General features: G+C 34.5%; 1 protein-coding gene across 3 annotated transcripts in view; it reads left to right on the forward strand.

Moving 5' to 3' along the window:
- The window catches only part of ADAMTS19 (ADAM metallopeptidase with thrombospondin type 1 motif 19), a 478,977-nt gene that overhangs the window by 302,151 nt on the left and 149,860 nt on the right, over positions 1-26,966 (forward strand). For all 3 annotated transcript variants that reach the window (XM_034655959.1, XM_034655958.1, XM_034655957.1), the window contains 4 exons: positions 5,082-5,254; positions 6,923-7,006; positions 7,685-7,842; positions 22,119-22,162. In XM_034655959.1, coding sequence (XP_034511850.1) covers positions 5,082-5,254; positions 6,923-7,006; positions 7,685-7,842; positions 22,119-22,162 — 459 coding nt within the window. The remainder of the gene's footprint in view (positions 1-5,081; positions 5,255-6,922; positions 7,007-7,684; positions 7,843-22,118; positions 22,163-26,966) is intronic.

Genomic DNA, 26,966 nt, shown 5'->3' on the forward strand with positions numbered 1-26,966 from the left:
CTTAGCTATGGTCAGTAATGCTACAGTAAACATAGGGGTGGGTATATCTTTCCAAGTTTTCATTTTCTTTGAGTAAATACCTAGCAGTGTAATTGCTGGGTGATGTGTTATTTCTATTTTTAATTTTCTGTGGAACCTCTCCACCATTTTCCACTTTCTCACCTCAGCTTCTTTATTTGCAACACAAGCATGTCCAGTCACTTCACAGGGATGTAGAGCTAAATGGCACAGCTCTTATTCTTAAGAGGCAACCGATGGATTACTTTAGACAAACTGGTCAGTGAGGAATTATACTGTAGCGTGATAAGAACTCTGACAGAGTCACTACATAAGAAACCACATTTCTGATATCAGGGGGCTGAGCTGCAAAGATCAAGTAAAACTTATCCTGATTACAGGCTTACATCTTTGGGAAAAAGGGGAACAGAGTGTGTGGATTCTGATAATGGACTTTGGAGTCTCTGCTGTGTTCACAAACTTAATGCTACCACTTCCCAGCTGTGTGACTTTGGAAAACTGACTTTCTCTCTCAAAAGCTTCATCCACAGTGTACAGAATGGGGAGAGTGATACCTGAACCTCAGAACTGTTGTCAGAATTAAACGAGATTATGTGTGAAAGTGAAAAACTTGGGTTAAATTTTTGGTGCATATTGTTAGTCAGGGAAGAATATTTCAGGCCAATGAGCAATGCATGCAAAAGTATAAAGTCAGGAGACAGCATCACCTGGGGGAGCTGAAGCCAAATGGCTGCAGTATGGACGTGAGATACAACTCTGGAAAGGTAGTCGTGAACAGGATAATGAGGTGACTTCATATGGGAGCAAAAAGGTTTTAAGCAAGCAAGTGACATTATTCATATATATTACATATCACTTTAATAAAAGTGTAATGGATATGTCTAGGACTCACTGTTGCAAGAAGGAGATTTGTAGAACTGAGGAAGACCGATCTATTTGAGCAGTACGTAGAGATCACCTCTATTCTTAGAGCTAACTTCACCAGAAATTGTTTCCATATGCCATCCATAACTGTTGTGGAGATTACTGTCACTATGTGTAAGGTATTGTGGAGAGCCCACACTGAGCATTGGTGACTACGCATTTTAAAATTTCTTCACTAACTGAAAGTGTGTGGTATCAAGTATGTTGTTTCCATGCATGCATATGGGTAGAAAATGGTCTCAAGATTTGGGAGATGAAAAACAAGCTTCACGGAGTTGATGTGGACAACGAAGCCATCGAAGAAAGCAGCTTGATGAAAAGATTACTTCCGTATGCATGATTCATACACAATGGTTAGCTTGTATGATGGAGTCTACCATTTAGTTGAGATTCATAAGAAACATTCTAGGGTGTTGCATGTAGTCTATTTAAATATAACTTGCAAATAAGGATGTAGCACACTGGCAGATTGGAGCTAACACATCTATCATAGCTGGGGCGATAAAGGAAACAAACTTTTTTCTCTCCCTTACTTTGTCTATTTAGCATTCTTGCTATAATTCATAAGCCCCTCATTTTATAACTCTCCCCTTGGTTTCTTCTTATCTTATTTTTCTTGCATCTCCATCTCCTCCGTGGGCATATCTTCTTCCATATGTACACCCCTTAAATGTAAGCATTTCCTTGGGCTTCCTCCTTTTCTATTTCTCATGCCATGCGCTTTGGATATAAAGGTGATATAATCCAAATCCGTGGGTTCAACCTCACTTATACATTGATTAGTTCCAATCCCCATTTTAACCTCTCTCCTGTCAGGTGTTTAGTCACCAGTACTCAGCTGTCTCTCAGACACTTCAGACTCAATCAGTCTAAAGCTGAACCCATCATCTTCCTTCCCAGACTCCCCTGCTGATACCTTCTACCATCTATCTACCTAGTCACTTAAAAATAAAAACTAAACAACTCCCCACCCCTGCACAAACCAAAACAAATAACAACAGCAACAAGGGAGAGTAATTCTAACCACCTCCCTTTTCTTCCCCTAAGTCTGAATAATTTTACTTGTGATGATATCTATTTTCTAATATTTTGCCTATCTTTTCATCCTTTCTATTCCTACCATTGCATGATTTTCACATACAAGGTCAGTGACACATGCTTGTAAGAGAGCTGCATATATATGTTCCCCCTATAGTTAGTTTATTTGGTGTTGACCCTACCAAGACAAGTCTTCTCATCTACTTGTAGGAATGCCACCTACTAAATATTACAAGTGTATGTAACAATATACTAACTGTGGATAAGTTTGAGATTATGATTAGAAAAACTGCAAAATTCATTCCTAATTGTCATCGACCTCAAGATACAGATAAAACCAATTTCTTATGTTGTCTTTCATCAAGATCTTTGGTTTTAATTACTAAATGTGGATTCATAAAGTGTACTTTAAACTCTTGTGGTCCTGTTGCATATGGCTACTGTTGTTTTTGCCCTTTAGCGTTGTCGTGTTTCATGACATAATACTTTTTTATTAGTATCTTTAAGTAGGGAGTCTTTGTGTTTGTCTTAATAACACTTTTGTTAACCTAGTTAACTAATTCTTTTTGATAATTTGGGTAAAACTTCATTCATTAAATAGACTTTAGTCTGGGTCACTGCTGGAAAGAAAAGGAGAAAGTGTAAATAATGAAGATATCTCAGAACAGTAGAGTTTCCAGCAATGGTAGTGGATTCTAGTTCGTGTTAGATCTCAGAAGTAACTCAGTCGGGCTTAGAAGTCGGTGATAGAAGGGAACCATTGGTTCAAAAATTCAAGGTATAAATTAATCCCGGCACCATGAAAAGATGTTGGAGGGCAAGAAAGGTGGAATAGATAGTTTGCAAAGTGGAATGGAATAGCCTTAAATTGAATCAACAAACCAAGGCCACAGTACCTGCAACAGGACTCAAGGAAAGCCACCATGATGGACTAGAACTGTGAGAATACATACTTTGAGATTCAAAAAAAAGTTAGAGACACCCAGGAAAACATGACCAGTTGAACATACATGTTTATCTCCATGGGACTCTACTAAACACCCATGTTTACTTCTAGGGATTCTGTTAAAATTATAGTAAAGAATATGGTAAAGATGTCGGCTCCCAAGAACAGGTTTGGGAAAGGAGGTTGAGCAGTTTAGGGACATCAACAGAATTTTGGTAAATGGCAAGGAGCAGAACAGGCAATGATTTAACAATGGACTCTGAGAAACAAACTGAGGGCTTCAGAGGGGAGGAGGGTGGGGGAATGGGATAGACTGGTGATGGGTAGTAAGGAGGGCACGTATTGCATGGTGCACTGGGTGTTATACGCAACAAATGAATCATCGAACTTCACATAAAAAAAATTAAAAATTAAAACAAACAAAAACAAAACAATGCCTTGTGGAGATGGTTGCCCAAGTGTAGACATTTATTAAGACTAAAGGTGTACACTTCAATGGCTCCATGTGTTGTTGTGTACATTATATCTCAGTAAAGCTGTTTAATAAATTCATTATTGAAGTACCACATGCATACAGAAAGTTCACAAATGATGTGTCCAACTGCTAAATTTTCCCGAAATGAGAATGAAAATTTCCCAAAATTTCCCCATGTCTTTAACACTCAAATCACGATACAGAAAATATCAGCACCACAGATGTCCCCCTTATGTCCACTCCTAAGCACTGATATCTCTTCCCCCAAGATATTTACTATCCTGCCATCTAACATCACGTCTTCCTGGTTTTTGTTTCTATAAATGGAAGCATATGCCACCGACTCTTCTGTAATTGGCTTTTTTGCTCAGCATTGTATTTGGGAAGGTCATCCATGTTTTTGTACATTGCAGTTGTTGGTTCATTTTCCTTGCTCTAGAACATTCCATTGTATGAATAGGCCCAAATTTTTTCATCCATTATACTATTGATGGTTATTTGAACTATTAAGAATAGTACTCTGAATAATTTGTAGATGTGATTTGCATGCATTTCTGACGAGTGTATGTTTTAGATCATTGATCATTGGATATGTAAGTGTTTTACTTTAGTGGTTACTGCCAGCCAGCTTTCCAACATGTTTATCCTAATTTAAACTCCCAGCTTGTATATGTATAGGACTTCCATTTGTCCCCACATTCTTGTCAACACTTAATATAATCATCTCTTTATTTTAGCCATTCTGGGGATTTTAGGTAATTTAATTAATTGTGGTTTTAATTTGCATTTCCCTGAAGACTAATGAGACCGAGCACCTTCTCATATGCTAATTAGCCATTTGGATGTCTTTTTTTGCGTGTGAGAAATGGCTGTTCAAGTCTTTTGCCAATTTTTCAGTTGGGTTATCTGTTACTGATTTAGAATAGCTTTTAATTTATTATGGAAAAGTATTGTAACTATCTTCTCCCACTTGGTGGCATGCTTTTCATTCTGATAGTGGCATGTTTTAATAAACAAATTTTACATTTTATGTACTTAAATGTATAAATATGTTTATTTGTGGTTACTGCTTTTAGTTGGCTCTATTTGGAGAATCTTTATTTCCCTAAGGAACTTCTACTGTGGGATCCTGATGGAAGGCAGAACCAAGTCTTTTGTAACCCATGCATAATGTTTTAGTAATTAAGGGCTTCTGCCTGAATTGAGGATGTGTGAGGCAATCACTTAAAGCAATTTCTGCAAGTAGACCTTTATTTTGTCACTGGTTTAAAAAAGAAAATTGTGCTTTTTTTTATTGGGTTATTTTATTTACTCTCTGCTAGACATTTGAGTAATGAGATATTATTATAAGACATCAACAACACTAGAAGGTAGATGTTGCTGTATTTACTTTATAGATGAGGAAACCAAGGCTAACTGAGTGATGTTAGTTTCCCAAGTGGCAGAGCTAATAAATGGTAGAAGTCTGGTCTGTTTGATTCCAAAGTCATGCTCTGAAGCCAGGTGCCCTTTTAGATTCCATGTGTGCAGGGAACTTGCTTGTTTTTTGCTCACCATTGTATCACCATCAACATATTTTGATATTAAATAAACACTTGTTTAAATCATTGAAGAAATAGAAATTTTTTATTCATTTTGCCAATATGGAGTCACATTGGAAAATCCGTTTCTCTGTTGCAGATAAAGGAAGACCTAGATCTAAAAAAATAACAGAAAGTGGAAGAGGGAAACGATATTCATACAAATTACCTCAAGAATACAACATAGAGACTGTAGTGGTTGCAGACCCAGCAATGGTTTCCTATCATGGAGCAGATGCAGCCAGGAGATTCATTCTAACCATCTTAAATATGGTAGGCAAACTTTAAAGTGCGCTTGGAATTTTTTCAAGAAAACTCTAAGGAAGAAATGTGTGAGTATAATGACATTCTTTAAAAATTAACTCATTACTATTCCTTTCTTTTATTGACATCAGTAAAAAAAAATGCTTTGGGTATGCCAAATTGCTCCATCTCAAAAGAGATATCAAAATAATAATTCACATCTTCTAGTAAGAGAAACCATCCTGATTGTCGACTTTGATGTGGCAAAGCTCTCTGTTAGTCTTTTCTCTCTTTTTTTATGCCCTTCTTTTCATTCTCTTATAAAAGGCCATTTGCTGAAATTAGAAATGTTATACTTTTTTGTATGCGTGGCCCCACCCAAAGTTATTATACATTAGGAGGTGGCACAAAAGGGGAGGCTGGTAATCCACTGAGCTCTCACGTAGGTATGTAAGATTTGATGTCAGCTCTAATACTAGTTTATGAGTAAGACTTCATAGCAAATAGCTCAGTTCTTAAGAAGCTGGGTCACACGTAGCTAAGTTCAGTTAGCAATTTGTGGACTGCAAAAATCGAGTTTGTACCTACCATCTTACAGATGTTTACCACCAAATGAATCCTTTGACTTAATTGCATACCCTGCTGCTTAAACCTTTGCAAGGCAGAGTTAGAAGGTTGGAGTGAAGACTGGTTCTTAGGGGAGAATGAACATAAATAAAAGCCAAAGCCAGTTTCCATATGAGGCAGGGTAGGAACCCCTGATTCAAGGGTAAATATATGCTGTTTCACAAAATTCCATTTTTACTGTTTTTGCTCATTTTTACTATTTGGCTTTGTTGAGCAGTGGACAGATTTTCCCACACTTCCGTCATTTCTATGTTCAGCTACCTCCAGAGCACTCCGCCAGCATTCTGTTACCGGGTAGACTAACATAGCCTACCAACTTCAGTTTCTTCTAAGTAGTTCTAGATCTGAAGGTAGGGGTTTGGTTTTACATTCTGTTGCAAATTAAATAAATACTAAATTTTACAAAAAAATCAAGGCACCACATAAAAATTCACCTTGCTTTCCAGCATTGCTACACATGCCATGCTTTGGAAAAAAACAGTTATAATGAGGATCTAATACCATTAATCAACAGTCGCCGGCAAGGTTGTCTTCCTGGGTAGCATTGAAGAGAAGAGCTTTGAAAACCCTTTTCTTTTTTGGCAGCTAGCTTGGGGAGAGAAAAAAAAAATACTCCGAGGAATGAATTGGGAAGTAGCATAAAGCAGGCTCAGTTTTCAGGACTGTTTCTCAGAAGAAAGGAAGACACTGGCATTTTGTGGTCTTAAGAAAAATTCTAGGGTTTAGTTACTAAAATGCTTGTCTTCAGTATTGTGAAAGGCCAACCTTCCCTCTGTATCCTGCTGAAATGCCTAGACAGTCAAGGCTGCAATGAGTATCTTAGAAGGCTAGGTCTAAACCTCTTGGTATTTAAAATGAATTGCCTAAGTTATTCTTGCTTATTAAGCTAATTTTAAAATTATTTAAATGTGTGTGTATATATATACATATACATATACATATATATATATATATATATATATATATGTATATATATAAACTAAATTGAGACTTCTCCCATGTCTGGGCTTTAGGAAAAATAAGCATGATTTTCAGTTTTATTTTAGGATTTTTATTTTTATTTGTTTTTAGGTTTTTAACCTTTTCCAACACAAGAGTCTTGGTGTGCAGGTCAATCTTCGTGTGATAAAGCTTATTCTGCTCCATGAAACTCCAGTAAGAAAGTCTTGAGTTTTTGTTCAATTAAGTGGGTGAGAAGTTGTGTTCAGGTACTTTTAAGTAAAATGAATGTGAGGAGTGTGCATTTTATTGACTTAAAAATCCAGAAATATCCACAAAGTCACTTAAACTATACATGAAACTGGCCTTTAGATTTGGATAATACCTCAGTTTTATTCTAAAAATGGAATGTTCTTAGTTTCCAAGGTTCCTGACAACAAACCTTAACTTTCCAAGATGTAATTTTTAAAAGTGATTTTTAATGACAGTTTTATTTTCTTATTTAAACATGTGCTTTTGAAACCTTTTCTTATCTGTAATTCATTTTAAACAGAATATTCTGTGGTACTGTTTTAGTATGCTGCTTAACTAGAACTTTGGAAAACATTTGTTCTTAAATTATAGAAATAATTAAGTTATTTAAGTCTCAAAGTTCCGCATTCTTAATACACCTCTCTTCTTTTTCATATGGCGTGGAACAGATTTTGTAGTTATTGTACCCTCACAAAGTTTCAAGATTTTTAGCTCAGGCTAAATTAATTCTGAATGTCTTCCAGGTTCTAATTAATGTTATGGTCAGCAGTCTGCTTTAGTAATTCATGATGTCTTCTCAGTTTTTAGTTTTTTGTATATCTGAGAATAATTTGGCTTAAAGTGAAATATCTTATTTTGCAGGCAGATCTATATATTGGGCACCATGGAGAGAAAATGCTAGAGAGTTTTTGTAAGTGGCAGCATGAAGAATTTGGCAAAAAGAATGATATACATTTAGAGATGTCAACAAGCTGGGGAGAGGACATGACTTCAGTGGATGCAGCTATACTTATAACAAGGTAAGTTTTCCAGAGCCAGTTAAACAACATTCCTAATTCAATGGCTGTGCTGTTAATCAGATTAATTTTTTCAGAGAATGCTTTTATTCCAGGTTTTGTGTTCCAAAAAACTTTTGGCATAATGGTTTTTGTCATTTCCCTCAATTTATAATAACTGACTTCTGAGCAGGCACATTTTGGATGGCATATTAACAAACTTTTGGCTAGTTAATTAAAAAAAAAATATTTACACTTAGGGCGCCTAGGTAGCTCAGTCGGTTAAGCATCTGCCTTTGGCTTAGGTCATGATCCCAGGGGCTCAGGTCATGGTCCCAGGGTCCTGGAATCGAGCCTCACATTAGGCTCCCTGCCCAGTGGGGGTCCTGCTTCTCCCTCCCCTCCCCACCTGTGCTCTCTGTCACTCTCTGTTTCTCTCTCTCAAATAAATAATTAAAATTTTTAAAAAATTTACCTTCTATTTTGAATATGAAGACATAGCCATTGATGATGATAAGCAAATTTTGGTGGAACTTCAAAACGATGAATCTACACTGTGTTTTTTCAGTCATCACCATATGGATAAAGCACTCAATATGTTAAACTCAGCAATTGACAAACTTTCTGATACCATCTGAGAAAAAAGTTTCAATTAAATCTCTAGCTAATTAGTTTTTGGCTGCTTTGTGAATGTTTATAGTACTAACACACATTTGTAATGCAGCATTAAGGGTAAATATAAAAAGGTGAAATAATGAGCAACAGTATATTCCATATGAGCACTCAATATTAGTAATCATAAATTTCTTGCTTAGAACTATTAAAAATTAAAAGTAATTCATTATTCTCTGGCAATTTAATTTTAATATGAAAGGTATTGACATTTCGCATCACAGAATACACAGTAACATCTAACCATGATTTTCTGTAATGGGTCTATTAAATTCATGATAGCTCCTTGTTGCTGAATTATATAAAAGCTATTCTACTTATAAATAATTCATAAAGGTGAAAAAAATTTATTGTTAGAACACAATTGGACTTCCATTCCAGCTATGTAGGTGGACCTGCTATTGCTTTCAATTAGAGCATGAGCAGTGCAATATTGCAATCTCTGAAAGAAGGAACATTTATTAAGTGAACTCGACAGTCAACCCAGCTTTTTGCCTGGGGACAATTTTTTGGTACAGAAAACTGGAATCTAGGTAAAGAACAGTGGTCCTGTTGATGGTATCAAAGATAAGGGTCCTATGCATAGAATGGTCCCAAGAAGATCATTTGTGAATACTTTGCAAGGCTGGTCTAAATATATATAGATGGAAACTTTCCAAAAGCACCAGAGTGCTACAGTTGCAGAGGTTAGATTTTTAAAAGAATCTAGGAATTGAGTAGATTCAGGCCACAAGAGTGTAGCAAGTTTATTAATACTTTGTCATCAGTCCTCATATTTAGCTGAGAAAACAGAAAGGCTGAACCTTCATAGTGGGGACCTTGATCCAGAGAAATGTCTACTCTGACCTACCCTAACATAGATCCTCCCTACAAAGGAATAAACTCAAACCTTGGTAGGTTTTCAGAGTGACCTGCCAGTAATTGAACTGCCTTCTAAAACAAGAGTTAGCACTCTTCAGAAGAAGATAACAGAATCCTGAATCTCCATAACATTATAATCTACAATGTCTCAAACATAATAAAAATTAGCCAAGCAAAGAAACATGAAAATGCGACCCATGGTCAAGGAAAAGTAGTCAATAGAAACTGACCCTGAGATAGTTCAGATATTGCATTTACTGATCAACGTATTGTAATTGGAGTCTCAACAGGAGGAAATGAGAATGCGTAAGAAAAATTATTTGAGTATGTAATGGCAAAATTGTTTCCCAAATTGATGAAAATACCCCACAACCCTTATAGACCTAGGTGTATCTTAGTTAAGTGACTGAAAACCAAAGATACAGAAAATAAGTTTTAAATTGGCCAGAGAAAGAGATACGTTACACAGGGGAAATAATATTAAGATCGATGAGTGACTTCCTATCAGAAAAAAAATGAATCCAAAAGACAATAAAAATGGTGTCTCTAATGTATGGAGTGGAGTGCCACCCTGTCAACAAAAATTCTCAATGAACTTTTTTAAAGATTTATTTATTTGAGAGAGACAGAGAGAGAGTGGACAGGAGAGGGAGAAGTAGAGCGAGAACCGCAGATAGAGTCCCTGCTGAGCATGAGCTCGATGCAGGGCTCAATCTCAGGACACTGAGATCATGACCTGAGCTGAAATCAAGAGCCAGATGCTTAACTGACTGAGCCACCCAAGCACCACCTCAATGAATTCTTGAATTCTTTAAGAATTCAAAGGTATCTACATACACATGCACAAAAAAATCTACAGCTAACATCACACATGACGGTGAAAACTAAATGTTTTCCCATTAGGACTGGAAGCAAGGCAAGGATGTCCACTCTTATACTTCTATTCAGCTTTATACTGAAGATCAGAGCCAGTATAGTAAGGTGGGAAAAAGAAAAAGAAACGTATAAATATTGGGAAGAAAAAATAAAAAGTGTTTCTCTTCATAGGTGATATGCCTCGGTACAAAGAAAATTTTAGGAAATAGAGCAGCAAAATTGCCAGAAGTTATAACTGGATTTTTGAAGGTCACAAAATATAGAGTCAATTTATAAAAACAATTGTATTTATATATAGTAGAAATGAACAGTTGGAAAACTTTATGGTAACCTCCAACACCATAAAACATATGAGAATGATATAACAAAAAATGTTTAAAATCACTAAAGTGATACCTACATAGCACTGCTGAGAGAAATTAAAGATCTAAATAAAGGTTTTTATTTATTGGAAGACTAAATATTATCAAGATGTCCATCTTCTCCACATTGATAAGAGTCACTATAATCTCAATGAAAGTTTGTGCCAGCTTTTTTGGGTAGAAATTGGTAAGAAAGGATATAAAAGAGTCAAAACGATTTTGTAAAAGAAGATTGTACTGGGTGGGCTTACATTATCTGATTTCAAAACTTATAAAGCTTTGGTAATCAAAACAATGGGGTTTTGGCAGAAAGTTGGTAAAGATGAATGAAGTGGAATAAAGAATCTGGAAATACACCCATACATATATGGTTAGTTGACTCTCAAAAAACCCACCACTATAATTAAGTCATGGGAAGATAGCCTATTAATGAAATGGCTCTACAACATCTGGATACCCGTGTGAAAAAAAAATGAATTTCAACCCTGCTTTACGCCTTGTGATGTTAATTCATAACAGAGCATAGAAAGCGACATGAAAGCTACAGCTGTCAAACGCTTAGTTAAAAAAAAAAAAAAGAAAAACAGAAAATCTACATGACTATAGGGAGAATAATAATTTCTTGGATAGGATATAATAAAAGCACCAATAAAAAATTCTTAAAAATAATCATTTTGACTTCTTCAAAATTTAAACCCTCATGTCTAAAAGACATTGGTATGAAAATGAAAAGACAAACCCTGGATTAGAGAAAATGGTGGCAATACCTCTGTTTAGCAAAGCATTTGTATTGAAATGTATATTTGTATGTATGTGAATACACATATATAACATATAAATACACAGAACTTTAAAACTCAGTAAGTAAGATGATCAAATAGAAGTGACCTGTGTTTGTCCAAATACTAGCTGGTGACCTTGAATTGATTAAATGACTTCTTTGAGTCTCATCATTATCAACAAAATGAGGATAGTAGTACCAGGTCAAGAATATAAGACATCTTGTATAATACTTACCAAACAGCAAATGTTCAATAATTTTACTCCAAACAAATAATTGTGTAAGATCCTGTGGTATGCAGGTACTCACTTCATGTGAAAAACCTACTATCAGAAAGACCATTTGTTGTATTATTATATTATAAATGTTTTTATATTTATAGTTTTGTCAGCCCATAGTTAAATTCACTTTCCTTGTTTATAAAATTATAATTTTGTCATGTGTGTTAACTACACTCAAAGAAATTTAGAAAGAATTATAATTTCATCCCACATTATCTTAAAACATTGAAGAATCATCTGTTACTGCTGTAGGTATGCTCTAGAACATTTTATTTTGTCTTATCTTACATTGCTAGGGAAAGCTAGTGACAAGGGAGTAAGAATGGTTAGTTAAGAGTGTGGCTTTTAAAACCTTTAGAACATGAAAAAAAATAGCAGACTTAACAGATTCTTTTTTCAGGACTTTGAAGAGAAAAATGGTATTAGAAATGAGAAATGAAATTAACGTCACAGTATTGGTGGGGCAAGACTTGCATGTAAAGGGTATGATCCTAATATATATATTTTACATGTATCTAGTTAAATACAGTGTGTTTTGTTATATGAATACATAGGAAATAAAACTGGAGAAATAGACTTTAAAATCTTAACTCTAAGTAACCCCAGCTAGTGATGGGATGTCTGGGTGGCCCAGTCGGTTAAGCAACTGCCTTTGGCTCAGGTCATGATCCCAGAGTCCTGAGATCAAGTCCCACATCAGGCTCTGTGCTTAGCGCACAGCCTGCTACTCCCTCTTCCTCTGCTGCTCCCCCTGCTTGTGCTCTCTCTCTCTGGCAAGTAAATAAATAAATAATCTTTTAAAAAATGGACTAATTCTTGTAGTTCTCAAATTTCTATAAGAAATTGCATCTTAATGAGAAAAAATATGAATTAGTAATCAAATTATGAGTATCATCCTCTTTAGTCTCAGAAGCATTATTTTGAACACCTAACAACCATGAGAAGGAAGACAGATCTCATCAGGTGACAAGTACATAAAACCCATTTGTGGTTAGTGCATTTTGACATGGTTATTTCTAAGATATCTTTTAGTTATGGATAGAAAATCAAAGTTTCATTGTCCAAACAGGATTTCTGTTCAAAACCCAATGCAAAAACCTTTTTGGGGGTAAAGTTTGCTATGGTTTTGTTGTCATTTCATGTTTTATAGGAAAAAAAAATCTTCATACAGCTCTTTAATCCTTTAGTAGAAATGTTGACTTCAATTTTTTGTACTGTGATAAGCCAGGACTTAGAATAGGACCTAATAGATTGCTTTTGATTTTTGGATCACAATAAGAATAAATAGAAATAAAATAGAAAATAGAAAAATTTTTGATTGAAAATAGGAAAAAAACTGTCTAAGTATAGATACATTAAATATAGATAGCTACTGACTAATAATTCTCCGTTTACTTCCCCCCGGTAATCGGGCTTATTTGAAGGATCCCTGTTTCTCCATATCACTCCATATCAGTACCATAATAATGAAAATCAGCCCACCAGAGGGAATGCGTTATGTCTATCCTAAGTGGCCTAGCACCATTTGATCAGTAAAGTCTAAATGAAAGATTTGAGCAATTGAGGTAAAAGAATCCTTTTTTAGTTAGTGTTAACATAAAGGTGATAAGATCTTTAGCTTTTTAAGGAAGTTGTGAAAGATAACAAAAATTTAAATCTTCATGGATTCCATGGTCTCATTCACATGTGACAAGCTAACCTCAGAGTGCCATGTTTCTAGTATATTCTTATCTTAGATAATTATTAAGTGTTGTATCTTATGTGAGCATCTTAGCAGGAAGGAATTTTAGATAGCTGTTAGTTTTGGTTTCAAGTAAAATAAATAGCGTTTTCATAAATCCAAAGATATCTTCTGTACTATATTTATTAAATTGTTCTGTGTGATAAAATGAAGTACATATTTTAAAGCTGACCGAGTGCTTATGGGCTCGTAGTAACAAAAAACGTGTCCTCCCAGTTGTCAACTCTATGATTTCTTAGTGTAATTATCACGTTTCTCCTTGAAATCGTGGAGAAGACATAAGTTTCTCTTGAAAATGCTCTTAAATTTAGAGTTTAATTTTGTTAATGATAGCTTTGCTTCTCATATTTACTGAAATGTTTTCGGTTTATGTGCAGTCCCTCTGAAAGTTAGTTTTAAACTAATGCCATTGGCAAGTAAGATAGAAAATTTAATAAGCTATCCAAATGGTAGAAATATATTAATTTGATACAACCCATAGAATAATTTCTGAATGAATCATTTATAGGTATATCCCAGGGCACTATAAAACTGCACAGTGAGACTTATTCCCAGATGCATCTTCATTCTTGGATATTAAAGGCTACATTTCATTTTTTTTCAATATAAATCAGAACATGAACAGAATTTATTGGCCTTCCCAGTTGCCAGATTCTAACAGTATCATTTCCATAAACTCATTATGAAACTCCGTGATGCAGTCTTCAGGCACACTGAGCCAACTTGAGCCAAGGATGAGAGAATTTCAATCTGCCTGATCACAGGTCTAGGCAGCAACCGAATCACTATCCTCCATCCCTGCCCCCCCCAGCCCCCCACAAATGTTATTAGGAAGCTAAGAATACATTATTTGGGCCGTCTTGAAAGAGGTTGACAATGGAAGAATTGAAGATTAAGAATTATAATCTGATCAGAGTTTTTTAAATGTTGCTCACAATTTATTCTTCAGTAGTGCTGAGGGGTACATCTAGTGCTTTTGGAGAAAAGACCTTGCATTTTTGTTGTTGTTGTTGTTGAAATAATTTGCTTTATTCCTTTGTTTGCTGAGTATAAATTGGCTGTGCAACAGACTTTAAGTACCCTTGAAAATAAGCAGTGCATTTGTCATAGTTTTATCATGTTGTTTAGTTACAGATGAAGTCCCTTGTTTCACATTATGTAAATCAAATAGTTATGTTGCAGCCTCACGCATTATGATATGATACATGTTTAGAAAAAGAAAAAAAAATCCCTTTCCATCTACATCTGAATATACTTTGCACTCCGGGATTCTTGGCCCTACGGTGAAGATTTTGATTTTTATGTGATTCTTTAATTTTCTGCATTACCATATTATTCAGTATCATCTGTTGTGGGCGTTTCTCTCTCCATTTGTTTGCTGGCAAAGGGAATTGCAAAATAGAACTATTCATTATTTAATACAATTCCCCAGGCCTCTAACTCACTGATTGTGGGGCCCTTATCACATTTCAAAAATGACTGTGTGTCACCCTCTTCTTTGTCTTCTGAGTAGAAGCCTTTCTCACTTATCTTTTTATTCTTTCCTTGTATCCACCACTTGGCATATAAGAGGCGCTTAATGAATCCAATCACATCCACTTGTGTGGGTTGTACACTACACCACAGGATAGGGAACTTTTTACATTGCTGTGTACGTAAATGTATCCCCAGAATTAAGCAGTGCACAACATATATAACCAGGCATGGTATCCCTGTGATAAATTCGATTTTTGTATCTTCTGATAAAGAAAAGTTCTAAATATATCTGGCCATTTACTTGTAACAAAAAAGTCAGCAAACCTTCCCCATTCCTCTTTATCAGTAATTATACTCAGGTTCTGAATATGTTCACCCCCACAGGGATATATTTTCCTACATCAATTGTTGGTTTTGAGCCACAGGGACCAACTTTGCCCAAGTTGACCACCAAGAGAGGTGTCTCTCTGGAATTTTTTGGTGGTTGGAGAAAATTCTATGTAGTACTTAGAATCAGAGGAAGAATTGAGAAACTAGACATCAAGAAAGGCAGTGAGGACAGAAACTCTAGAAATGTTAACCACTATGTTTGGATGATTCGGGGCCATTCATATTTTCCAACCATATTATTCACTTTAGATGCTCTAAAAAAAGTGGTTTTGGGTCACGGTAGGGTGGGGAGGCAAATTCTGTGATTAGAAGCTGGTGAAATATCATATATTTGAAGGTGGTTGTTCAGTGGAAAGATGCTGGCGCTTAAGGGATAGTTAGGGTTTTCCTCAGTGGCTGTCAAACAATCACCTGGATTTTAAAACTTTCAATTATAACCCTGGGAACAAGTGTTCCAATGAATGTTTTGTTCAGATGTATAAAGTTTTCGTTTTGTGTCTTGAGTATTTGAAAAGGATGCCGTTAGCTAGTTTAACTGAGAAGTTTGGGGTATGGTATTTCAAGTGATTAATGGGAAAATTTCAGTGTGTCTTCCCTCATTTATTTAGAGTTGTTTTTCTAATTTGGGCATGTGTTTTCTGAAAGATTTTTTTTCCCCACAAAACAAGGTTTAAATATTAAGACACTCAATGCTGATGGACATTCCATTTAGTTCATGAAAATTCTTTTTCTTTGCTATTTACTTTTTAATCATTAACAAAAATTAATGTACTCTAAAGCATTTATTCAGTTGGAACAGTAGATTTTTAAGGCATATGCAAGTAATATTGATAAGATTATATCTTCTATATACAAAAGAAAAGATGTTTTGTACAGTGAAGATTAACATATCAAGCAATAATAGCCAACTTTCAAGTATCCAGAATGGATTAACTTTTTTTTTCAGATTTATCAGAATAAAAAATAATAGCTTACTTGAGAAAAAACATTTAAAAATTTAAATTAGTGGAAACATGCTGTGCTGTTTCTGTTGTTTGGAAATACACAGTTAACAGGAGATAGCACATTGTAACGCTGCATTGTGTGTATTGCATTTTGGGCATGACCAACTCCCTTGCAGTCAGATGAGAGGTCTTTCTAGACCAAAGATATCTCTGATATGCAATATAAAAGCAGAGGCAGAAGTAGGCATGACTGCTAAAACAAACCAAAGCCAAATATTTCAAGGTGGTGCTAAGTGAGAATAGGAAGAAGAAAGCATAACCTGCAAGAGGGTCTCAGTTTCTGCTTCCCCTGAATCCCAGTGAAATATCAGAGAAGTGTTCTTAGCTGAGAGACCCACAGGAATAAAAAAAGTTCAGATGATTCTTCGTGAAGAAATTCATGTGATAAACCACCAAACTTGTATTATTTTTGTTCTTTATAACTGCAGAATGGTAAACATATTCCTGAATACTGAGTATGTTTTAAATGTATTAAGTTTATATTAAGTTCATTTTGTGCCTTGTGTTGAAAATATATTATTTAAGGTTATGTTTCATCTTCTTTTTTGAACTCTACCCTTGTCTCCTTTACCCTAGTAATCAAGGATCGATTCTATATCTACTTTCTAGAAATCATGTCTGTCAGATATTTGCCAGAAGGAATAGTAAAAAGTTATAATGATTAATTGTGGATATTAAGTTACATCATTCTGTAGTCCATTCATATCCATGGCTGCCCACTCAAACTTTTTCTTTCTGCTCCAACCTTGTGGAAAGGAAATGGCAATATTGTAGTGATCACTATTTTTTACAATAATTCATAATTAACAATACTCACTTGTGGGAAGATATCTTTGAAAAAAAGGTAAATATTATTTGAAGTCAATGTAACCATCTCACTGAGGCAGTTACACAGTCCTTTTAACAGTTTGGTAAAAGGAGCTGCATAATATGAAGTGTTATAATAGAATAAGGCCTATAATGCTTTGATTCTATGTACATTAAGAGCTAATGTTAGCAATAGATATGTATTTCTCTATACTTAATTACTATATGGTATGTTACAAATTGTACCCACTTCCTTTAATTATGTGATAACCTGACTGACTAGATATTCATAAAGTGTTCCCATTAGAGACATCTTGGAATTGTAGAAAAAATATAATAAAAATCCTTTTATATGCACAGATGAGGAAAGGGAAGGGAAAGGGAAGGGGAAAGGAAGGAGAAAGGGAAACAGAAGAAGGAAGGAAGGAAGGAAGGAAGGAAGGAAGGAGTGCAGAGCTTCTGAGGTAAAGTAGTAGCTGCCCTGAGAGGAGTTTGTTGTACTTAAAAATCTGGGCTCTTGGGTTTACCTTGTAAAGAAAAAACTTGGAGGCTTTGCAAAGTGAGGAAGTGGTGCTGAAATGATTGCATATAGCCAGAACCCTTAGATAACTATACCCTTGATAAAAGTGGGATCTGGTAGAAACTCAGAAAACAAGCACAGGTTGTCAACAAGAAGCATTCTGTTTCAGCCATGACCCTAAGTTAGGAAAAAAACAGCTCGTCTGGGTATTTGTTACCACAAATATGATTTCAATGTTGAAACACTTGTTGAAAGCCTAGGCAAAACTACTCTGAAGGGGCCCTCTCTCGATTTACACCACATAAGACAACTGCAAATAAAACACAACTAAATGAGTTCACAAGAGAATTTCAAAACAGAAATTGACAGCATCTTCCATGGTAAGAGCCAGGAGTTCCAGTAAAGAATAATTTAAAAAGCTGGGATTATTAAAAAAAGAAAAGAAAAAAAAAAGAAAGCTTATTTACATGATTGAACAATCACACCAAAAAAAAATGAAATATGAGAATAAGATATTTTGGGGGAGAAAAGTTAATTTGAAAATTGAGGAAAATAAAACTCTTATAAAAGGAATGTATTTATACTTAAAATCTCAATTTCTGAGTTGAAGAGTAGATTAGATGCAGCTGAAGAGAGCACTAGTGGATTGGATCAGAGATCTGAGGAATCAGGCCAGAAGGCTGCATAGAGTGGTTAAGAGATGGAATTACAAAAGAGTGCTTTAGAGTTACAGACATCAAAAGAGTGCTTTAGAGTTACAGACATCAGAATAAGAAGATCAAAAACACACCTAAAGGAGTTCTCTCACAGTAGAGTATGAGAAGAATAGGCTAAATAGATAATGGTAAGAATTTGTATGTGTTCATAGGTTCTTCAAATGAGATAACATACCAAGTACCAAAGAAGATAAATAAAAACAAAATCAGTACCTAGACACATCTGTGTGGGACTGCAGAACTACAAAGACAAAAAGAAATCTTAAAATTAACCAAAAGCCATGTTATATGTCATTTATTTTTCAATGAAAAATTAACCAGAAACCAAATTCATATATACATATATGCACATATATGCATATACACATATATGCACATATATACATATGTGCGTATATACACATATATGCATATATACATATATGCGTATATACACATATATGCATATATATACACACACACACAAGTTGGTGATCAACTTGCTCTTCTTTCGTATATGTATACCAATTTGTGTGTATATATATTTATATATATGTATATACACACACACACACACTGACTTCTGTATTTATGAATGCTAGAAAGAAATGAAATAATATTTGTCATGTGCTGAGGGCAGTAAAGTTAACCTAAATTTCTATACTTGGCTACTGTTCCATTATGAATAAATACATGGGCAACAAACTCTGGAACAGTTTTTTATTCATAGATCCTCCCTGAAGAAGATCCTGAAGGCTGTACTTAAAGAATAACAAGCTCTCTAGAAAGTACAGATCCAAGATATTACTGAGAAAATATATCACTAAACACATGGGCAAATCTAATAATGGTTTAGAAAATCTCAATTGAGATTTGAAAAATTGAGATAGAATTACAATGTCAAATAAAAATAACATGAAAGATTGAGGGGAGGGGTTGGATTAAAAACATTTGATGTCCTTTCTGCAGGAGGAGCCTGAAGATAATTTTTAACTTTAGACATTTCAAATGAACATTGCAGGCAGAGTAATGTTCCTGTTCTAATCCATAGGCCCTGTGACTGTGTTATCTTACATGGGCAAAAGGGACTTTGTGGATGTGATTATGTTTCAGATTTTGAGATTGGGATTATCTAGGGGGGCCTAGTGTAATCACAGGTGGTAGGAAAAGAGGGAGGCAAGAGAGTCAGAGGAGGAGATGTGATGATGGAAGCAGGGACTGAGCCAGTGATACCATTGTCAGCTTTGAGGATGGAAGGGAACTGTGAGTCAAGAAATACAGGCAACCTCTAGAAGCTGGGAAAGGCAAGGAAATGGATTCTCACCTAGAGCTTCTGGAAGGAATCCAATACTGCTGATATCTTGGTTTTAGTCCAGTGAACTCCAGACTTCTGATTTTGAAACTAAGATAATACATTTATGTTAAATCACTGTATTTATGGAATTTATTACAGCAGCAATAGGAAACTTATATAATGTAATTTAAATGTGGAAGTCACCATAAATTAAACACAATCTAACCTTACTTTTCAAGCAGTGGCAAAAAAAATAAAAAAGAAAAAAAGAAAAAGGAAAATAAAACTAGATAGGAAGGAAGAGAAAAACAAAGAAGAAAAGAACAAAAGTATAACCTGGGAAATGGAATTCACAAATAATACAGAAACCCAAATATATCCACAATAAAATATTAAATTCATGTCTGTATTTTATAAATAGGTTTTATAATTTTAACCATACGCTATTTATAAGAGACTTAGAGAAAATGAAAGCTGAGAGTAGAACAAAGAAAAAAGATATACCAAGCAAATCTCAATGTATTACTGATATATTAGTATTTGTTAATATCAGACATAATACACTTTAACACAGAAAACATTAGGGTACATAGGGTTTCTATATAACAGTAAAAACTAATTCAAAATAAATTATAAAAATTCAGAGAGATAACATAGTGTCAACATAAAGGAAAAATTAGCAGAATCAGAAGGCAACAACAAATATATAACCACAATGAAATTTTAACACCTCTTTTCCAGTAACAGATTTAAAAATAAATTCAGAATTTCTCATTCTCTAAGCAATTTTATATCAGAGTTGGTTATATAGCTAGATCTAATGAACATATATAGCTTTGCTCCAAACAATTTGAGAATATACATTTTTTCAATTTTAATTCCAAGATAGTTAACATACAGTGTTACATTAGTTTCAGGTGTACGATATAGGGATTCAGCATTTCTATACCTTACTCACTGTTCATCAGCATACATGTACTCTTAAATCCACTTCATCTTTTTTACCCATCCCCCCCACCTAGTGCCCTCTGGCATCCAACAGGTCTCTATATTTAAGATTTGGGTTTTTTGTTTATTTCTTTGCATTTTAAATATGCATGGAACATTTACAAAACTGTGCACAGATATTAAATCACAGAGGCTGCTGAAGAGCTAAGCAAAATGTGAATTGAAAACTAACCATTGTAATCATCAAAGTAGATGTCATTGGTGAAATTGAAAGTGTTGCAGTTAATTTTCATTGTTTTTCATTTAGAAATGGCATTCAGATGCCTATAACAGAGAGAGGAATAAACAACAAAAAAATTTTTTTTATTTCTCCCTCACATACACAAAGACTAATTATTGTGTTGTTTGTAATAGTAAAAATTTTGTAGGATCTAAACATCTTTGCTCATCACTAGGAAACTGCTTAAATTATAGTACAGAAATAACAGCAAGAACAACAAAAGACAACAAAAACATCAACAACTAGCTTTGGAGAGCTTACTAGGTGCCTGGCATTGCTTTAAAGTATTCTGTGTATTAATTTATCCAACACATTCACTAAACTCACGTTAAAGGTTCTATATGTGGGGGTCCCTGAGTGGCTCAGTCAATTAAGTATCTGACTTTGGCTCAGGTGATGATCTCAGGGTCCTGGGATTAAGCCCCATGTTTGGCTCCCTGCTCAGCTTGGAGTCTGTCTGCTAGTCCCTCTCCCTCTGCCCTTCCCCCTGCCTGTGCTCTCTCTTAACTAAATAAATGTATGTATGTATGTTTTATATGTGTTAAATAACCTAACTTGCACTATAAGCCTACATGGTAGATAGGTGTCATTATTACCCCCTCTTTTTTGTAGAGATGACAGAGGCACAAAACGGTTAAGTAAATTGCCTAAGGTCACATAGCTAGTAAAATTCAAAAGGTAGATAAAATTAGTGCTTTCATAGAGTTTGCCTCTGAAGCTCATAACTTCTTAGGGAATGCTCTTCAAGGTATAATATTAAAAAAACAAATTGTAGGATATTCTTCATGGTTAGATACTCCCTGGGTAAAAATACTAATTTCCTCATGCCCTTTTTAAAATGATGACTATCAGTCTTTTAAAAATTTTGCCAATGTTATGATATAAAATATTTTGCTGTTTTAAACTGTATTTTTTACATTTGAATCTTCTATCTGGAAATTATTTTTGTGCCTGTGAAACAGAGATCTTACATTATTTGTCAAATAGTCATATCCCAACACCAGATGCTATTTTTTGTAATAAAAAAAATGAAATCCTGTAAAATTCAAAACAAGATAGAATTTTATTTTTGAAATATTTTGGATGAAATAGGACAAGATGCTTCAGGAGTGTATCAGGAAAAATGTGTCATTAACAATTTAATAATTCTCACATTTTCTCAGCATTAAAATTTAATCTTATTTTCAGTTCTAGTAAATTCTTGGAGGTAATGTATATGGTTCAGTTGTTCATGTAACTATCAACACGAGTCACAATCTCTCTTGACTGTGGAAAAGTTTATTTTTACTTCCATTTTCTGTTTCCTTTCTAGGAAAGATTTCTGTGTTCACAAAGATGAACCATGTGATACTGTCGGTAAGTGCACCTAGAATTTTCTACTCTTTTGAGGAGTTCTGGACACCTTTAATACATCATTTGTTTAAGTATAGGAAATTATTTGAGAGCGCTGGTTTTAATGGAATGTTTTTAGAATGTCGGAGGTATGTATTTCCAACCTATGTGTTTAATCATTGGTCAATGCTTCAGTTATTAATGAAACAGCCTAAAGACATAAATACACTATGTACTGGAGAAAAATTTTAAACAATGCTTTAATATCAGGAGGTCTTTTTTCTTATCATCACAGAGATGTACACATGGGTTCAGCAAAATTCTATTATAATTGCTAAGCCGAGGAAAAATGTATTAATGTCAATATGATTGACCTTTTTCAGGCCAATGAATTTTTTTATTTTTGAGTTATGTATGTTTGAAGTTCTTTGCAGACTGTGTCAAAGAACCTCCATCTCATTTCCCCAGTGAATGAGGATTTTCTGTACATAAAATAATAAATTTTCTGTATTTTGTCCTGGATATCTAAAATTCCTAAAATATGGAATAAGCCAGTGGAATCCATGAAACCACAGCTCTTAATTTTGAGACAATGGCTACATACATGCTAACATAAATGATGTATCTATATAATTTACATATCCATATATATAACCATATATTAATTATATTACTATATACATATATTAGTTTTAAGTCATGTAGCTGTATATAATAAGGCATTATTGGTAAGGTATAGTTAAGAGTCATAGTCTGGTTTTGACATATCATGTGGGGTCTATTGCTGTAGGGTAGGATGTATTTTAACTTAACCATCTTTGACGTGTCTTATGTTCTTTGTAAGATGAACAACCTAAAAAGGGCAAAAGCAGAATAAAGGGGTACAGGTATTTAAACAAAAATCACTTCTAACTAGTTCCATCATCTTCTCATCAACTTTGCATGCTAAAAATCTGCGATAGTAAGTGGAAAATAGTTATAATAGTGTTGAGCAGTTAATGATGGAATCAGAGGAATGTTTGATTCACAAGGCGCTGTACATAAGAAGATCTGGACACCCAAGGAAAAGCTGACTTGATTTAGGGATGATCTTTCTACCATTAACTCACCTGCTTCCTGAGGTTTTTTTTTTTTTTCCTCCTCTTCTTGTCTGAATATCTAGAAATTAAATCTTGATATATAGTTTTAATCAACCTAACCACAGAAGCTTTGAATTATGGATGAAGCCTGTATCAAGACAATTACCTTTTCCTCCACTTCAACAACTGTGTTGCCTCCAAAGCCTTCTTTCATATATGCAAGCCACTTCTTGCCTCACTCCAGTACCTGAGAGAAATCAGCAGTTGGGGCAGTATCTCCCCTGATCCTGCATGCTAAGCATCTCTTTCCAGCGTGGGCGCATAGCCTAAGGAAGCAAGTGCTAACATGAGGCAAACCAATTTCCTTTTGATTATGACTGTGTTTCACAGCTTGCTAAATCTGCTATTTGAAGATAACATACATATTCATGATATATATTATCTGTGAAACGTATTTTCTGGTTTAAAGCACATTTGAATAATGAAATACCTTGATGTGTTTGGACAATCAGAGTTTGTCAGGAAAGCGGTATAATCAGTCCCTCTCTCTATTCAACCTGTCCATTAAGAGCTTGGTAGAAACTCGTTTTAAATACTGTAACATAGGATTTGGAAAGTCCAGTGCCCTTCTTGAGATCTCTCCTTATTTCTGAGTGCTTAGATTCTTGGAGTCACCTTCTTGACGGCATTGTCAAATCACTGCATCCTACATCCAGGGGCCCAGGCTAACCTCTGGGCTTCCAAATGTGTGAGCAAATAAATATCTCTATTATTTAAACCAATTTAAAGTTTTTATTTCTGTAACTTGCAGCATAAGACATAGATTTTCCCTGATACTCATATAGTCATTTATAAGAGGCAATATTAATAATTTCTGCTGTTATTAAGAGGAAGCAGGTAAACTCCTCAATGAATTTTTCCCGAAGTTAAATAAATCTATGTGGCTTGCACGTCATCTCAAGAGCTCCCAATCTCTAGCATCACAAAACAAAAGTGATCGTTTCTATCATCTATGAACAGTGAAAGAAATGTAATCAATTCTTTAAAATCTTTCCAAGAAAATACCAAATGCTGAGGATTTTACAGATGATTTTTACTAAAATTGCAAAGAACAGACCATTCCAATATTATATATGCTATTTTAAAGAATAGAAAAAGGTGAATTAAAACCACATAAATTTCTTACCAAATCCTAAAGAGGACAGTGTAAGAAAGAAAAACAATAAGGTTTTCTCTCTCAGGAAAGAAATGAAAGAATTCTAAACCAAATATTAGCAGATATCATCTCACAAGGTATTTTTAAACAACCAAGTAGGGTTATTTTTTTGAGATTTATTCCAAAAATACAGCGGTAGTTTAACATTAGAAAATCTTAAAATGTAACTATGTAATACAATTAAAGATAAAAACCATATGATCATCACAATGGATAAAAAAAAGGCCTTCATACAACTCAAAACACGTTCATGGTAAAGACTCTTGGCAAAAGAGAACAAAGTAGAAACTTTATTAACTCACTTAAAGATATTTACACAAAATGCATAAATATCTTTTGAAAAACAGTGAAGCATTAAAAGCATTCCTTTCAAAATCAGAAACAAAGAGAGGATTTTATTATCACCATTTATATTCAACAGTGCATTCGAAATTTTAGGCCTTAAAATGAAGTGGATGTTATGATTGTCTCCATTTAAAAAAAACAAGGGAATATGGAATTAAAATATTAAAATTAACAGGAGAGTGAGGTGGTTAGATATCCAAGCAATAGTCAGTAACTACTTGCATTTTATATACCAGCATTTGGCAGTGAAACATTTAATTCAAAAATTCTATTAAATATATGGAAAAAAAATTCTTTGGACTACATCTAATAACAAAATTCATTGACATATGGAGAAAATTATTGAGCTATTTTATAATTCAATCAAGAAGGCATAACTCAATGAGGATATAAACTATACTTACAGTCTGAAAGACTAAAGGTGAACCAAATGGCCATTTCCCTCAAATTGACCTAGTGATAGAATGTATTTCCATAAAAATTCTAAAGGGAGTTTTGGAGGAAAATTGACAGGCTGATTCTAAATGTTATGGAGGAGCTTAGACCTAAGAGTTGCCAAGACACCAGTGAAGAAAGAATATGGAAGGGGAATCCACTCTATCACATATCAAGTACAGTATGTGATAAATAGAACAAGGCCACTGCACGTGTTTGTGAAATTGACAAAGCAGAACACTGTGAGAGCAGAACACATGATGTTAGGATGTTTATTTACAAGGAGACAAGTTAAAATGAATCACATACTTCAAATTTATAAAAAATTAGAAGAGAAAATGTAGAAAATTAATTTTATACTTTTGAGGTAGAGACAGATTTTTTAAATGATACAGAAATGCTAATTATAAAGGAAATGCTTGATAAATTCAACTATATTTACATTTGAAATTTCTGAGTATCAAAAGATACCATACTAACACCGGGGCAAATTAGGCTTCTCTGAGGTAGAAGATAACCCTATTTCATGGATTTTATGGTGCCTTTATTATCATTGATTTTAAGGCTTACCATTACATAATGTACCACTGAAGAGGAAAAAAAAAACAATGCAGTAAATTCTTAATTGTAAGACATCATCGATTTGAAAGCAAATCACAATGTGAAATAATGGGAATCTTGGAATTAGTCATGTATTTGCAATATACATCACCAATAACTATTAGAACCCAGAATATAAAAAACAACATCTATAAATCAGTGAATAAGAAACAAACAAGAAATAGGTATACCAAATAGAACCAAAGACTCTAACAGCCATTTTTAGAACAGAATACAGCAAGGGTAAATTAAAAGAGAAAGAAAGAAAGAGAGTGGGAGGGAGGAGGAAGGGAGGGAAGGGAAGGAAGGGAAGGGAAGGGAAGGGAAGGGAAGGGAGGAAGGGAGGAAGGGAGGAAGGGAGGGAGGGAGGAAGGAAGGAAGGGAAGGAAGGAAGGAAGGAAGGAAAGGAAAAGGGATGACAACCCCATTAGTAGTAAGAAAGATATACGTTCAGATTAAAAGATTTCTGCCAATGAGAGTGATTTTTAAAGAAGTCTGATATTACCAAGTGAACTTTTTAAAATCAGAACAAAAGTCTCCCATTCTTTCTAGAAATCCTAATAAATTCTCATTTCAACTTCTTGTTCTGATTTCCATGTATCTCTTCTGTCTTCATACCCATTTTGTCTTTCTGAGCTGTGTTCCAGGTAAATTTTTCATGTGTTTCTCAGTTATACCAATTGTCTATTTTCTTCATACATTTCTTTTTTTAAAAGAAAGATTTATTTATTTATTTTAGAAATAGAGCACACAGGGGAGGGGGGCAGTAGGAGGGGGAGAGGGAGAGAATCTCAACTAGACTCCCCACTGAGCATGGAGTCCAGCATGGGCTTGAACTCACGACCCTAAGAGCATTACCAGAGCCAAAACCAAGAGTTGGACACTCAACTAACTGAGCCAGCCAGGCGCCCCTCTTCATATATTTCTTAATAATTTCATATGTTCGGCTTTCAAGGATTTTTTTTTTTATTTCAGTAGCTCTTTCATTTCTAAACACCCCATTTGGTTTTTTCTCTCTCTGCTATGGCATTTTGATGATAATATACTGAGCCCTCCTTATGTGTTCAGTCTCTTCTTTTAGGTCTAAATCATTAGAAGTATACTTTTGAACATTCACTTAATGAACAATTCTGTTATTGACGTTCTTGTGGTT

Source organism: Ailuropoda melanoleuca, chromosome 3, assembly GCF_002007445.2.
Source record: "Ailuropoda melanoleuca isolate Jingjing chromosome 3, ASM200744v2, whole genome shotgun sequence".
Classification (NCBI taxonomy): Eukaryota; Metazoa; Chordata; class Mammalia; order Carnivora; family Ursidae; genus Ailuropoda; species Ailuropoda melanoleuca.